This window comes from Triturus cristatus, chromosome 2_2, assembly GCF_964204655.1.
Source record: "Triturus cristatus chromosome 2_2, aTriCri1.1, whole genome shotgun sequence".
Classification (NCBI taxonomy): domain Eukaryota; kingdom Metazoa; phylum Chordata; class Amphibia; order Caudata; family Salamandridae; genus Triturus; species Triturus cristatus.
In genome coordinates this window covers 1163418126-1163433028 of record NC_140582.1, presented here as the reverse complement: position 1 = coordinate 1163433028, position 14903 = coordinate 1163418126, and the positions used below count along the sequence as shown (strand labels likewise).

At 40.9% G+C, this 14903-nt stretch overlaps 1 protein-coding gene across 2 annotated transcripts in view; it reads right to left on the bottom strand.

The window, feature by feature from the left end:
* The window catches only part of SIGLEC1 (sialic acid binding Ig like lectin 1), a 284641-nt gene that overhangs the window by 84500 nt on the left and 185238 nt on the right, over positions 1 to 14903 (bottom strand). For both annotated transcript variants that reach the window (XM_085642703.1, XM_085642704.1), the window contains exons 9-11: positions 11357 to 11656; positions 9489 to 9743; positions 526 to 825 (exon numbers count right to left, since the gene is read on the bottom strand). In XM_085642703.1, coding sequence (XP_085498829.1) covers positions 526 to 825; positions 9489 to 9743; positions 11357 to 11656 — 855 coding nt within the window. The remainder of the gene's footprint in view (positions 1 to 525; positions 826 to 9488; positions 9744 to 11356; positions 11657 to 14903) is intronic.

The following is a 14903-nucleotide window of genomic DNA, read 5'->3' as shown; positions in this document are numbered from 1 at the left end:
GGCTTGACTATGGGAACGCCCTTTACCAGGGCTTACAAGAAGCACCCTTCAGATACTGCAGTGGATTCACAATATGGCGGCGATGGTGGTGAGACTGCTTGGGAAAATTGACCATGTCATGGAGGCAAGACGAACCTTGCTCTGACTCCCAGTTAAACAGCAGATTCAGTTCAATGTTGCTAATGCCCCTCTAGACTTTAGCATTCCTTTACACAAGCCTTTCCAAACATCCCAGACAAGAGAACTAAATGTGGGGAAAGAGTATTTGAATGCTGGAATCTCAGCTCTAGAACAGGCTACCGTAACATCATCAAATTTCCTGTCAAATTCTGTTTAGGAAACACCTTAACAAATTTCTATTTTTTCTTAACCATCATCTTTCAAGTCCTTGAGCTTGCCCCGTTGTTTAGTCTGCTGTCTTCTCCTTCACTCGGTCCCTTGCCCAGCACATCTTAGGTGATAGTGTACTTTACAAATATATAAATAAATAAAAACAATGATCATTGTCAATCAACTGGTACTTACTCTGTACCCGGAAGTATAGAGATTGTGAAGAGGTCCCATGTGCGTTACTGGCATCACAGCGGTACATCCCTTCGTCTTCCATCATGACACTCCTGATGTCGATTTTTAAGGCATTGCGGGAAGAGGTGACTCTGAACCGCTGGCTAGCTGCAGCTTCGGAGTCGCTGGAAGCCAGTTGTTCATCCCTTCTATACATGGTGATTCTGGATAGCGGGTTACTGTCCGTGGTGCAGAGAATGAAAGCCAGCCTCCCTTCACCAGTCTCCAGAAAAGATTTAACCTGAGTATTCCTGGGGGCATCTGTGAGTGGAGCCAAAACACTTGAGTTATACTGGTCAGTCTATATAAATAACAGAACTTGAACTCCAGGAAGTGTTTTGAGCCTTGAAAGGGGTAAGGAATCACAAATATACAAATACAATTACAAAAACCATTACAATGAAATGACATTTTTCAGAAAAGGAACAGAAGAAAGTCTTGAAGCTGTTACGTTATTTCTCATTTTAAAAAAGGTGAACACTTTGTTCATTGTTTTCATGATGTCTTTCTTTTGTGTTCAAAATCAAAACAAAAAAACCTAACATAAAAAGGACAGTGACAAACAGTGAAGTTACTCTCAAAGCTACCAATTTGATCTAAAAGAATCTCTCGTTTTTATGTGGCAGTTCAATCTGAAAGTATAGAACGAATCTACTTATATTTTCTTCTTAATTACATTCTGCCTTGCAGGAATATTTTCCTACTGTGATGATATATTTCTTTCTTCCACTTTTCTAGGGAAGATTTTCCAGTTCTCAATGGCCTCTTCTTATATTGTGTTTTTGTAGTGGCTGATGAGAAGCAGATGTGATCTAGGGGCTACAGCTGCCAACTTGTTGGGGACTTATGTTGGAAACCCAGATCCAGAGCTTGACTCAAAATCGTGTGATCCTTGGCAAATCACTGTGGGCCTGATTACGAATTTGGTGCAGTTGCACCGCCAGAACGAGTCCGAGAGTCGTGAGTCGTAATCCGGCAGATGGAACACTGCCACACGAGTCAGGTTGACCATAGACTGTCAGACTCATATTCAGGCCTTTAATCTCTCTGTGCCTAGAAATGTAATGCGTGAATTGAAATTGTATAACCAAGCCTACCTGCTTTAATTGATGTTGTAGATTGTTTCCTATTCTCCAAGGAAAACACAGCAGTCCATTGTTTTCCAGCCAGGTTTGTGCAGTATAAATAACAATATATACATTTAGATTTTGGATGTTTCAATTCAATTCTAGAGCAGTGATTCCTATGTGTCATACATCATCCATATGTGCACAATGTCCTGGATCTGAGGTTGCAAATATCATATTAAGTATGGAGTTCTGAAAAGTATTACTTTAATATGCATTTGACAACCAAGTGCACATTACTTCATCTCATGATATATTCAGAGGCTAAATTACAAGCCCTTTGCGCCTCCAGTGCGTCACTTTTAAAATGGGAAAAAAGTGACGTATCAGCGGAGCAAGGGGCTTGTAAAGCCCCTCAGTTTTTAGGATACAATTTTAAATGCATTGCAAATGTATAACTGGGTGGCTATAAAAACATTGTATGAAACATCTAATCTTACAGTTTATCTCAAGAAAAATAAGACAATATCAGTTCAGAAAATATACTTCTAAAGTTACTACAGCCCTAAAGGTGTTAAAATAGGCTCACATGTACTCCAGCTCTGCCTTGGAGTATGTTGAGCACCATACATGGTCAGTCACTGATACTGCAACACACTCCCACAGCAAACAATAGAGGCTGGGATTTGTAATTACACTCCATAACAACTAATGTTAATTAAACTTTAATTTGTTTTAAAGAATTTTAAAATAATTAAATATATAACTTTTAACCAAGTTTACTAAATATAATAGAATTAAAAATGCTAGTGAGGGTGAGCAATTTTATTTTTGATAAGTGTCTAAATATGAATGTGTCTAAATTATACATTTTATTTGATAAGTTATTATGCTGTACAATTTTATTTTATTTTTTACAGGTTATAACACATTTTTTAAATTAATTTGCCTAAGTATTGTACATTAAAATATTAGTAACTTTTTTTAAAATAATAATCAACATTAATAATTTTCCCTATGCTTTCCCATATGGAGATCTCCACATCAGTGACAGGGATCTCCACCAACAGGTGAAAGATTACTATTAAGAACATTGCACTCTTCGCCCCCTTATTTCAGAGGGTGGGGACATGTGGGTCTACTACCAGGTCTAAATTTCCCCTTTGAAATGGTGAATAGCAAAAACATGGATAGTTACACTTAGATGTAGGAGTAAATATACACATTAATAAACATATGTGTATGTTTAAGTTTGTGAACTAAGCCCATTAACTCCAGATTCAGGGGATGCTTTAGAGTTTGCGAAGCAGGCGCTGCACCATAAATCACAGTTCTTTAGAGATCGGGAATAACCCAAAACCACTGACCCGGTTTGATCTCACTCCTAGGATTGTGCCCACCCGTTCCAAAATAGACATGTGACCTTACCCACTCACTCATCACATGATAAATATGTACCATTATAATTAGGGCTACCGGTTTAATGGTATTTATTTTTTTAACATTTCCGTCTGTATTTATCCATATTTATTTTGTGTTTTGCGTATAAATGAAGTTGAAATACTGTAAATTTCCATATTTATTTAACTGATAGACGTGCATTCATACTTTGATGTCTTTCGTGTTTTAGCTATTTAAGCTGTCAAATATTACATAACAATACATCCACTGGTAAATACTAGCATTATACCATAAATGTATGATGACATATGCCGTTATTTAAATACATTTCATCCTGTTTTTTAATTTCTCGTGCTGTCCATATGTTCAGCTGCTGGCCTATTATTCATCAAAGTTAGCCTGGAGTCACTTTAAAGGAGCACATTGTTTTCTGCCAGTATTTATCTGTAAATTTCAGAGAAAACGGAAAACAGGGAGCCTTAATTATAATTAAATGTAACTGTGTCCTATCCCACTTTGAGAACCTCTTCTGCACACATGGCCATGACCTTGTGTTTAGTACAGGCATTGGCTATCGCTCCACGCATTCAACAAACTCTACCACACACTCTCTCACTCAAACCTTAAAGAATACATTATCAGTCACATTGCAAGGACCCAGAATATATTACTACTCCAAATGGTTGCAGTCATTTTCTTTTGACCTTCTTCTACTTTCACGACTGAGAAAAAGATGAGAGTCCTGAGAGACACGAACAAAATTGCCCTACCGCTCCCCACAAGAACTAATCCCCTCAGGTTTAAGGGCCTATTTAACTATATTTTGACACAGGGCAGCACAGAAAGTCTTCCTGCTGCGCTGCCGTGCGTCAAAATAAAAGGGCAGGAATGCGCTGTGTCTACAAGATAACGTGCATTCCTGTCGTCTTCCCCAGCGCGAGCGTCATGTGCCAAGCAGGCCTGTGTTTCAGGGTTGATTGTTTTTGTGCAGGAAGAAAGAATAATTTAAGACATTTTCCTCTTTCAATGCGTGCTGCGGAAGGCAGCACACATAGAAAAAGGAAAAAATGAGAAGAAATAAAAGTATTTCTCCTTGTTGCGCTATTCCGATTCTGACGCATTCCCAGTTTTAGAAAACGTTGTAAATCTGGAAATATGTCAGGTTCCATGGATGTTGCATGGGAACACCCTCAGAAAGACCCATGGAATGCCCCTTTCACGCAGAGTAATGCATGAAAGGAGCCTATATTTACAAGGTCATGAAAAGTCACGCAGAGTGACTTTACTTGGTCTTGCAAATATGGGCAAACCCATTGCGCTGCATGTGCGTAAAAAAATAGTGCTACACCGGAGTTGCAATGCGCTTGGAAATGAGGCCCCAAATAAATAAAATATATGGCATTCAGGCCGCTCCTCCGCTTCTCTCTTTGCTGAACATTCTGCCATCCTCACACTCCCTCCACACTTCCCTCTTCCTCATCCTCTCTCCCTGAAAGGGCTGCTCCTGCTGCATATTGCCAACACTCCCGATTCAGGCGGGAGACTACCGATTTCAAGGCAGTCTCCCGCCTCCCGATTCCTGCATTCAAAAACCCGATTTCTCGGCAGGTTGCAGCCGAGACTGGTCTAGTGAGACTCGTAGCATTCACTGCCTGTAACCTGCAGGGATGGTTTAAGGATTTTGGGGGCCCTGGGCCAAACGTAATTTGTGGGGGGCGGGGGGAGCTGTTCGGAACAGCTTTGATTTTATGATCCAGTTTCAGCTCTTCCATGCCCTCTTTTGCCAGGTCACTGACAGACCACAGGCACATTTATCCCAATTCTAAATATGTTTACATCTAATATTTAGGGATAGTGACCTGTTTTCAATATTGTAACACAGCAGCAGCTCATTAATATTTCTGCACATAATCTCTGTGTCCCCCTCCCATTTCTAATCTGTACTGATCTAAAAGAAACTTTTTTTATGGATGTTGCATGAAACATAAACAAAACATTTGTCTGCCAAATGTCTGTGATAGACTCTCACACATCACCCACATTAAAAATAAATTAAAGGAAAACGCTCTTTCCAAAGATCTGTTTTAGAATTATTCAAGGTCATCAGGGCAAGACTCTCTGCAGAGCAGAGCTGGCTCTATCAGGGGCCCCCTGAAAGGCTGGGGCCCTGGGCCAGAGCCCACTTTGCCTATGCCTTAAAACGTATCTGGTAACCTGCACTTGCATGCTAGTGCACAACATTTTTGTCACAATCTGCCTGCACTTTCTCCGTGCTCCTGAGACAGGTGGGAGAAAAAAAGACATCAGCGTTTCTGATTTCCGAACCTGCAGCAATACATGACAGTAGAGCCAATTCAGGCCTTGATAATTGTCACCAGGAGAAAAACAATCTCCTGATTATTTTTCTAAAATCTTCCACTTTCCTCTTCTAAAATGTTGGCATGTATGATGCTGATTGGCAGAGAGCAGGAGCAGTGCAGCTATCATGCTTGCAGGCACTCTGTTAGACAGCCTCTACCAACATGACCGACAGCTAATGTCTCCCATGGGCCTCACTTTGTTAGACAGCCTCTACCAACATGGCCGACAGCTAATGTCTCCCATGGGCCTCACTTTGTTAGACAGCCTCTACCAACATGGCCGACAGCTAATGTCTCCCATGGGCCTCACTGACCAGCGGTGGCAGTGGAACACCGCATCCTTTGAGCCTCAGGAGACCAAAGGTAGGTGAAAAACCAGTGCATGTCCTCTCACTGATTCCCTCGAGTCTCTCCAGATCTGGGCGACGTTGTGAAAGACAATGCAAGCAACAGCTTTTAAGTGCTGAGAATTAGTGTTCTGATTATCGGAGCTTTTATTCCCTGATTCACGCCGAGTTCCAGTGGAAGCCATTAATACAAATCGTATATTTTCTTAGTTTGTCCAAGCAGTCTTTTTTCTATTTCTCTGTACGACAGTAAATATTCATAAAAGATATTGTCCAACAGCACTGCTACTAACTGGACAGCACTGTGGAATTATCATATAGTAGATAGTACCTTTAATGGACATATACATGCTTTAAATGGTTCCTTCAGGTGAAATATCTCGAAGCTGTGGCAGTGTACGGTCATATGGCATTATATGAAAATACTAAGGTCAAACTGAGTAGAAAATGACCTGCTTGCTACAAAATAAATGGATTTCTTTAGCAAACAATAATTTTAAATCTGGCAAAAGCAAAATAATACGTCAGTTAAATCTGTCAAGGGCCTTTTTTCAATCAATGAGTTGACCTGGAAGCTGGCAAACACAGGCCCAGACTCCTAAGGCCCTGCGTCACTGCAAAGTGCCACAACTCATGCAAAGTGCCACATGGGATTTGCTTTCCAGTACAAAGGTCATTTTGCAATGGAAAGGTGCCCCTTTCTAAGTACAAAAAGTATTTTGAGCTGCTTTGCATTGCCAGGCGCCAATGGGACATTAGTAGGGTGTTAGTTGGGTGGATCAGCACAAACAGCCATACATTTTGACGCCAAGCCTGATCTACTAAGGGAGGCCGATCAGGCTTCATATCAGAAAACATAGCGCTTCTTTGAACCATGTGCTAACAAGGAGAAATGCGTTCATGTGTTAAAAAAAACATCAATTGCTGTGTTTGCTGATGTGCACAGCACACACCAGGGGCACATTTACTATTATTTCAAGCAACACTTGCAAGGGAACTTGCTGTACGGCACTGAGTGAGAGAGAGAAAGAGAGCAGAAGGGCTCCATATTTACAATGATGTGCAGCATGCCTACTGTCTCCTTGCGCTGGTGCACTTTGGGCTGCCTGGTGACAACGCAGGCTCTTTTACACCATAGTGCAAGGGTGTCTGCGCTATGGGTAAAATAGTTTTTCTGCAGGAAGGGGCACCTTCCTGCACAAAACAAATCTAAAGAGGCATATTCCTCCTTCCATGTGTGCTGCAGCATGCAGTACAAATGGAAAGGGGGAGTATAAAGGAGAAATAAACATATTTCTCCTTTGTAAATCGGGTTTTGTAGCAAAACACATAAGTTGATGCATAGGAACCCCCATGCTCCATCCATGTAACGCCTCCCTGACAAAAAGTAACACAAGGCAGCTCTATGCGCTACATTAATTTGTATTTACTAAACTATGCAAAGTAGCTTTGCATGGCTTACTAAATGGCAAAAATTAGTTTGCATCATGGTTATGCCACAAAAGTGACGCAACCCTGATGCAACCCTGATGCACAATCATTGTAAATCTAGACCCCAGTGTGAAGGATACTTCTATGCTTGTCTAGACATAACAGTTTGTACTGGAAGGGTATGCGTCTAGTGCAGATCCCATGATAGACTGCGCACAATGATTTCTGCACGGCTGTACATCTCACAAGGCAGCCCTTTATAGTGCCAGTGCAGGAGATGACACCAGCAGGAGACCAATTTAAACATGTATGGCTCTGTGCTGTGTTTTTCCTCTTGTGCAATCCATTACAACAAACTTGGATGTTGCACTGCGTTGCATGAAATATTATTAAACCTGGGCCATAGTGTCATGTTGCACAACAGACATAGCAAAGAAACATTAAGACATGACTCTGAAGGCCTCTTCATGTTTATCCACTGTAGATGTGATGGTGTAAAATCTCCCTTCCAATCTCATAGCGCTCCCACCATGTGATCTCATAACTTGCAAGTTGCACTTCTACTGTATTTGATAGGAATTGCATTCTTGGTGCCTGGAGCCCTCCCCTCACCAAGGGACCCAACACTCACAATTTGCAGTCTGTCCCTGAAACCACATCTACATCATTCAGCCTCAGAGAAGAGATTCGGAAAGAACATTGAGAGGACAATGTCATTGTCCAAATCAAAGAGTTAAAAAGCACCACCATAGGAAGAGGTGTGGCGCCGCGGCCAGGGCGACTGACGCTGGAATCTGGGGATCCCGGTTCGATCGCTGGCGGCAGATTAGCCCAGCACCATGTGACTCTGGGCAATAGCTCGCTTAATCTTCCCGGCGGCCCCCAGCGCCTAGAGACCCTTACGGTTGATTGTTCGCGCTTTACAATTGGATTATTATTATCTACTGAAAAACCACTTGACAAAGATAAGTGCATGTTTTCTGGACTGCAGAGCTAATAGCTGGCCAATCCTTTGACCTGATGAGACCAACACCCGATGAGTGACCTACTGACCTTCTGATCTAAGTATATGATATCATTTGATGCCTCGTGCTAAAGGCTTGTGAGCAAGTATATCCCCCACATCATTTAAATCACAAATAAAATAAAGTTTCTTAGCAGAAGAAAAGAAATGAAGCAGGATTAAAAACAAAAAACAAGGCAGTAGGCCTTCTCCATCCGTTTACCCAAGATCTGGGTCAGCATCCCGTATACATCAGGACCACCCAAATGCTGCTCCAATTTAGGATAGAGTTGAAGAGTCAACTCTTTAAAGAGCACTACTTCACATTGTATTGGTAGTCGATAACCCAGCTTCCTCTCCTATCTCTCATTGAAGCTATGCTTTTCTTTGACCTTGTGCAGCACTCTTCTGCCTTTTAACTACGTTTGCTCTATGTACACATACACAAAGGTGTTATGCCAAATTGCATGTGTAGACCGTGCTATCAGTGCGGGTCTGTAGGCAGTTGTTCTATGTCTCAAGTAACCTTACCTGACCATGTTAGAATTTAAATGGTGATAGTCATCTAGGTGCCAGGCTACTGACTGACTTCCTTAACAAAGCTCCAGTGACAAAAAGAGCCTCTGCATCCCTGGGAGCCTCAATTGAATATAATGAGGCAGCCTGATGAGGCTAAGAGCCCCAACCCTCATGCTAAGATATTGCATGTTCAGCCTGGCAGTAGGCATCACTGGGGTTCAGGATAAGAGATTCACTTGGGACTTCCTCGTGTGCATGCTGGACATGATACCCAACTGTGAGCTGCTGGGTGCAGCAGAGGATGTCAGGAGAAGGTCTCTGATGTGAGCATGTGATGCCTATCATCCCTCTCCATGTAATGGATGCAAGATGCATCTTCGAAAGAGCATACACAGAGGGACACACATAAATACGTGCACATGAGCGTGTACGCACATATTCTCACACACACACACACACACGCATGGAGTTCATTGATCAGAATAAAATTTAAAAAGCAGAAAAGTCTTTTACTTTGGCACCTTTCCAAATATTCTAATAAGTGGCAGGAAGCCTGATATTTCCTTATTTTTTTCTAAATATATTTTCCTATCAAATTGCAGAAGAAGTGAAACTGCAGTTTCAGGCTCTTGTACTGCCAGATTCTTTTATAAAATTGATGATACTGTGGACCACAACTATCATGAAGCCAAAATGCTCACAAATTTACCACAGTCATGACTAACCCCAAACACAACTTCCTAATATTCCAAGAACATGTTTTCTTTTTTTATAAAAGACACTTCAACAAACTTACAGAATACATTCAAGGCAATGGCTGGTGAGCTTTTGCTTCCCTCCTTGCTCCACACCGTGCAGAAGTACGACCCTGTGTCCTGGCTCGATACCTGCTGAAACACGAGGGCCGGTTCAGAGCTGTCGGAGCGCCATTCATTGTTCTTGTACCAAGTGTAGTTGTCACCATCCTTGGAGTCACGGCTCAACATGCAGGTGAGGGTGACCACCTCCCCTTCCAAGATCTCTGCAGATGGGCTGATGGTTATTCTCACAGCTGGTTGATGCAAAAAGGAATCAATGGAGGAAAACCAGAATGTCTCATTTAGCTGTTGACATCTCAACATTCCCTTCAAAGCATTTCTACAGGAGTTATTTGTAAAACTAACAAAATGTAAATAACTGTACAATTTGAATGAAAGATTACCTCATTGAAAATTAATCCCCATTTCACTGCTAAGATAAAGAAGAAAGAAAGAAACGAGAAATGCAAGCACTGCATCTACCACAATGCTTTGGGGCTTTAATGAAGATTTACACTTGCGATACGTTCTGTGCTCCTTTAACTGAGTACTACAAGAATCTGAAATATTATCTTTAACACAAACAGTATATGGTATCTGCTCCTCATAGTCAAATAATATATTCTTTGGGAACATTGAAAAAAAATCCTAACCAAAATCCTAATCCTTTCAACTGTTGCTTACAATTTACTGTCTATTGCATAATTATGTTTTAGTGAGTTAAAAGACGCTGCTGACCTTTGTGGTGATCCTTAGATCAGGAGTTCAGGTCTGGGTCAGCAAACCGCTTGTTAATAACATCAATTATTTACATATCTGGATATTAAAAGTTCAGCACATATGTGAAATATGTAGAGTAGTTCATTGGTCCTTCTGCTGGTAGATGTCAAATTACGAATTCCGGAGGCTTACATACACATACTGCCCAACATATCGCGAGACATAATTTACTTTTAAAAAGGGGTTCTGATTTTTTATGTAATAATTGGGGCACATTAATCTTTGCCACCATCAATTTCAAAGGTATACAGATTCCGACTGCTTTTAAAGTCTGTACGTTATGGTTAATTTGAGATATTCTTCCCAAATTCTGTTTTTTTCAGATCTTCCAGTAAATCGTTGAATTTTATTTTATAAAATGGATGCAAATCAAAGATCTCAATATCTTTAGGGCTATCACCAGCTAAATAAGACATCTTAAACCATTGCATTTTGTTCACAATTGCCAACATTTTGTTTTGTTTGTTTGATTTTTGTTTGTTCTTTCTAACAGTAACAGGATGTTATTTGTTTCACAAACAAACTGTTTTGGGGGTTTTGTCTGGTATCTATACAACTGTTCACAATGTTTCCTAATTAGTTCATGAATTACTTCTTTAACTAACTTAGTATTAGGCTAGTATATTAAACCTTATGCTTAATTCTTAAATATCTGCATTGAAATGTTAAACGATCAAAGGAAATAATCGAATTTATCTTGCACTTAATCACAAAGGTGTGGAATATCTGCCTGTGGACATTTCTTATGGGAATGACTACGGGAAGTAGGAAATATGCTGCATTCACTACTATGATATGTATAGATTTCTAATCAAATTTCTTGGGATTTTGTAATTTTAAAAATATTAGAAAATGTAGGAAATACATTCACTGTTCATAGAAATAGTCTGTCTTTCATAGAATTAGCCATGTGTCCGCAAATAGAGGTGGTATTTGTCAAGAAAAACAGAATCTTGGAAACTTTGATCGCACATATAATTCCAACCACTACAACCTTCTTGTGGCTAGCACATAAAAGTGACACTTGGTTTCAAATAAACAGCACCACCATTTGTAATAGTTGCAAATAACACTAATTGTCACTTACTTTCTGCAGTGAAATCTATAGATGAGTTTGCAATACCATAAGTATTGTTGGCAGAGCATATGTATTGTCCTTCATCCTCCAATTCAACACCTTGGATTTCCAGTTTCAAAGAATTATGAGATGAAGAAATGCTGAGCCTCTTATTATGAAGAACGTGAAGGCTGGTCGAAGCCATCAGAATACCTTTTCTGTATAGAGATATTTCAGAAATGGGATCGCTGTCTACGGAACACTCAATGACGCCAAGCTGCCCTCCTTGCATCTGCAGGAAGGAAGATATCAAGGGCTTCCTTGGTGCATCTGTTGATGAAAGTAGTATGTTCCAATAAGTTCTAACACCACTTGTAGGAAGTCAAATACCTAAAAATGCAATATTGCTTGAACAGTCAAAATAACCTCTTAAACATGCTGTTATATTTTTCATATTATCACATTTGCAGAAACATATATGCGAATCCCTGTAAGAGTTCTAAGAATGCATAAGTCTGACATCACCTTATTTGCATCTCTGAAAATACCAGTATGGGGTGTTGTTTTACTTTCTTTGCCCTAAGGCTTATACTTGCTGAATGGAATCTTTGGATGTTTTTGACTTTTTATGTAATTTTTTTTTCTTCCCTTTCTATTTCTGTGAAGTGTCATTTTCAGATGGACATCATTCCAATATTTTAATTTAATGTTTACCCATTTTCACTTAGCCACAGATAACAAAACTTTGCTTAGACACACACTTTTCTTAGGGGCATCAGATGTAAACTTAGCAAAATATAATAATTTCCACTTGACACTAGAAACACAAACCAACTTTTCACTTAGAAAGAACCCTATTATTCTTGTATAGTGACTAAACTATTTGTATCTTCTGGTTGATAATCAGCTCTCAGATTTGTCATAAATAAGATATTAAAAGTGAGGTTTCTTTACATTTTCCACTATGCATTGTAGTACTATGATGTTCTTAATGTTAACAGAGCAGAGATGGCTCAGTGTGTGTATTTCTTTGTATGAATGCATATATATTTGTGGTATATCACAAATGCATCCAAAAGTCAGAGGACTGCCATAAATGGTCAAAGACAAGCATAACGTCAACAAGCGATAGGATAAGTAGCTGATTTGTGGACTGTTAATGTATTGTGGTGTAGTGTTCTTTAAAGAGTTGCATCTTCAAATCTTTCCTAAATTGGATTAGAGTTGGGGAGGTCCAGATGGATACAGAGATGTTTTTCCAAATCCGGGGTGCATGGATGGAAAAGGCATATTCCTTTGTTTTCTCTTATTTACACTTCTTAGTCTGCAGTCCAATAGTGTCGTGGCTGTGGGTGTGTCTTGTACCACCAGAGATGGTGAGCTGGTCGGCAGGCTCAGCAGAGGTGCTAATCATGATAGCTTCGTGAATTATGCTGCTGGTTTAAAAAATGGTGCTGTCTGGCAAGGGGTGCCAATGGCCTTACATCAGGATGGTGGTGATCTAATATTTTTTTAAGGCCATGGATGAGGCATGCTATGCTGTGTAAGATGCCCATAAGGGGTGCCAGTGTGGAGTCTGGGAGGCCATGGAGCAGGGCATGACCACCATCCAAATGCAAGAGTACATGGACTTGAACAACAGTTCTGAAGTTCCTTTCTGGAAGCAATGGTTCACTTTCTTTGGAAGTCATAGCTGATACCAAGCCGTCTTTGTTTTTTGGCAATGTGTTCCTTGAGCGTGAGTCTGGCGTTTAAGGGTGAAAACAAGTTGGCATTTAGTGAAAGTTGGGGTTCTATGCCATGATGGTTCATGTCATTAAGCTAGATTATTAACTGTTTACTGTTTATTGTTCTTGGCAAAAATTAAGAATTCTGTCTTGTTTGGGTTGAGCCCAGTACTTAATTTGTAAAAAAAGAATATATAAGGGGCTGCTTTTCACCTGTGAGGATATCCAGGCGCTGGGGTTTTACTGCTGGGTTGGGATTAGCCGAACAGCCATGTCTTCAGCTCCTTCTTAAAGTCCTGTAGGGAGGGGGAGGTCCAGAGGTGGTGGGGGAGACTATCCTAGGATTTGGCGACCAGGTAGGAGAAGGAATGTCCACCACTATTGCTTCTGTGGATGCAGGGGCATGGGCGAGAGAGGCAGATCGCAAGTGCCTGGAGGGCCGGTGGAAATTCAGACAGTGTTTGATGTAGGCTTATAGCTTTGGGTGGCAGGTATTGGTCATTTTAATGTACATTGCTTCAATAAACAACTGTTGAGCTCATCACAAAATTAGCCAACCAGCGCCACCAAGGTCAGTCTGTCATAAGTGCCTGTGTTGACTATAAAGTGCCAGAGCTGAGCACCGAAAACTGCCAACTCAGATTAAGCACTGGTTGAGTCTCAGTTAGAGGCTTGAAATCTCCCACTGGATGATATGCAGGCACTGTCTGAAGTCCTGGATCATCGGAATATTGTTGAATCTTGAAGCTGTTGTCTATGAGTAGAACACGAAACGGCTCCAGGTAGAGGCTGAAGATGCTGGAGAACGTTATGGAACTCTGGGCTACTCCACAAATGATGGTGATCCTTTGCAACGTTTGCCCATATGAACAAAATGGCGTTGGTTGGAAAAGTAGGAAAAGAACCAGTTGCCAGTGAATCCCATTCGATATTTCAAGATGTGCACAAAGGTAGTATGGTCGACTGTGTAGAACTTATCTGAGAGGACCAGCCCTATCAGAAGGCAGCGGTCATCTTCATCTGTAGTCTGGAGGACGTTGTCTGCGATGTGTAAGAAGGTAACTAAGGAAGCAGTATCCCTGCTGCAGCTTGATCTGAAGCCAGACTGGTAGTCAGGCAGGAGATTGTTAGCATTAATGTGATTTTGGAGTCGAACATAGATGGCTTTATTCAATGATCTTGCTGATAAATGGTGGTTGAATGATCAGCCAGTAGTTGGCTAGGTTATCAGGGTATAGTGTAGGTTTCTTTAGGAGTGGTAGGATCTGGCCCTGATTGGCGTCTGGAAAGATGCCTTGAGGAAGGAGGCATTGATAATGGCGAGTAGGGGTTAAAGAGCACCCCCAGAGAGAGGCATTGAGGGAGTTGAGTATGTTGGCAAGATCTGCAAAAAACAGGGCTTCTTGAAGGATGACCATTGTCTATGTGCTATTGGATCTTCTGTATTTGTTTTTTACTGAAGAGGTTGATTGCATTGGATTGTTCTGTGGAATGAGGAATAGGTTGGTCTGGCGGGGAGTTAATGCAGGGCTTGATTGCCTTGAAGGGTTTCCTGCTTCTGTTGGTGGGTGTCTTCATTGATAATGTTGATATAGTACAATGCTTTGGCTGATGTGATAAGCTGTCAGTTTTTTGTGTGGGGGGATTTCCGTATTATGAGGTCATCTGTAGTTCTGTTTTCCTCCCATTTTCTTTCCTGTCTGTGGATAGTTAATTTATTGCAAATTCTTTAGAGTACCACGGTCCTGAAGGGTTTTGTTTGCACTTTCTTGTTTTAATTGAGGTGTTGTCATGTCCGGGATCTGGGAGCGTAGGAGAGGCTTTGCTTTTATTCTGTCCTGTCCTCTTTC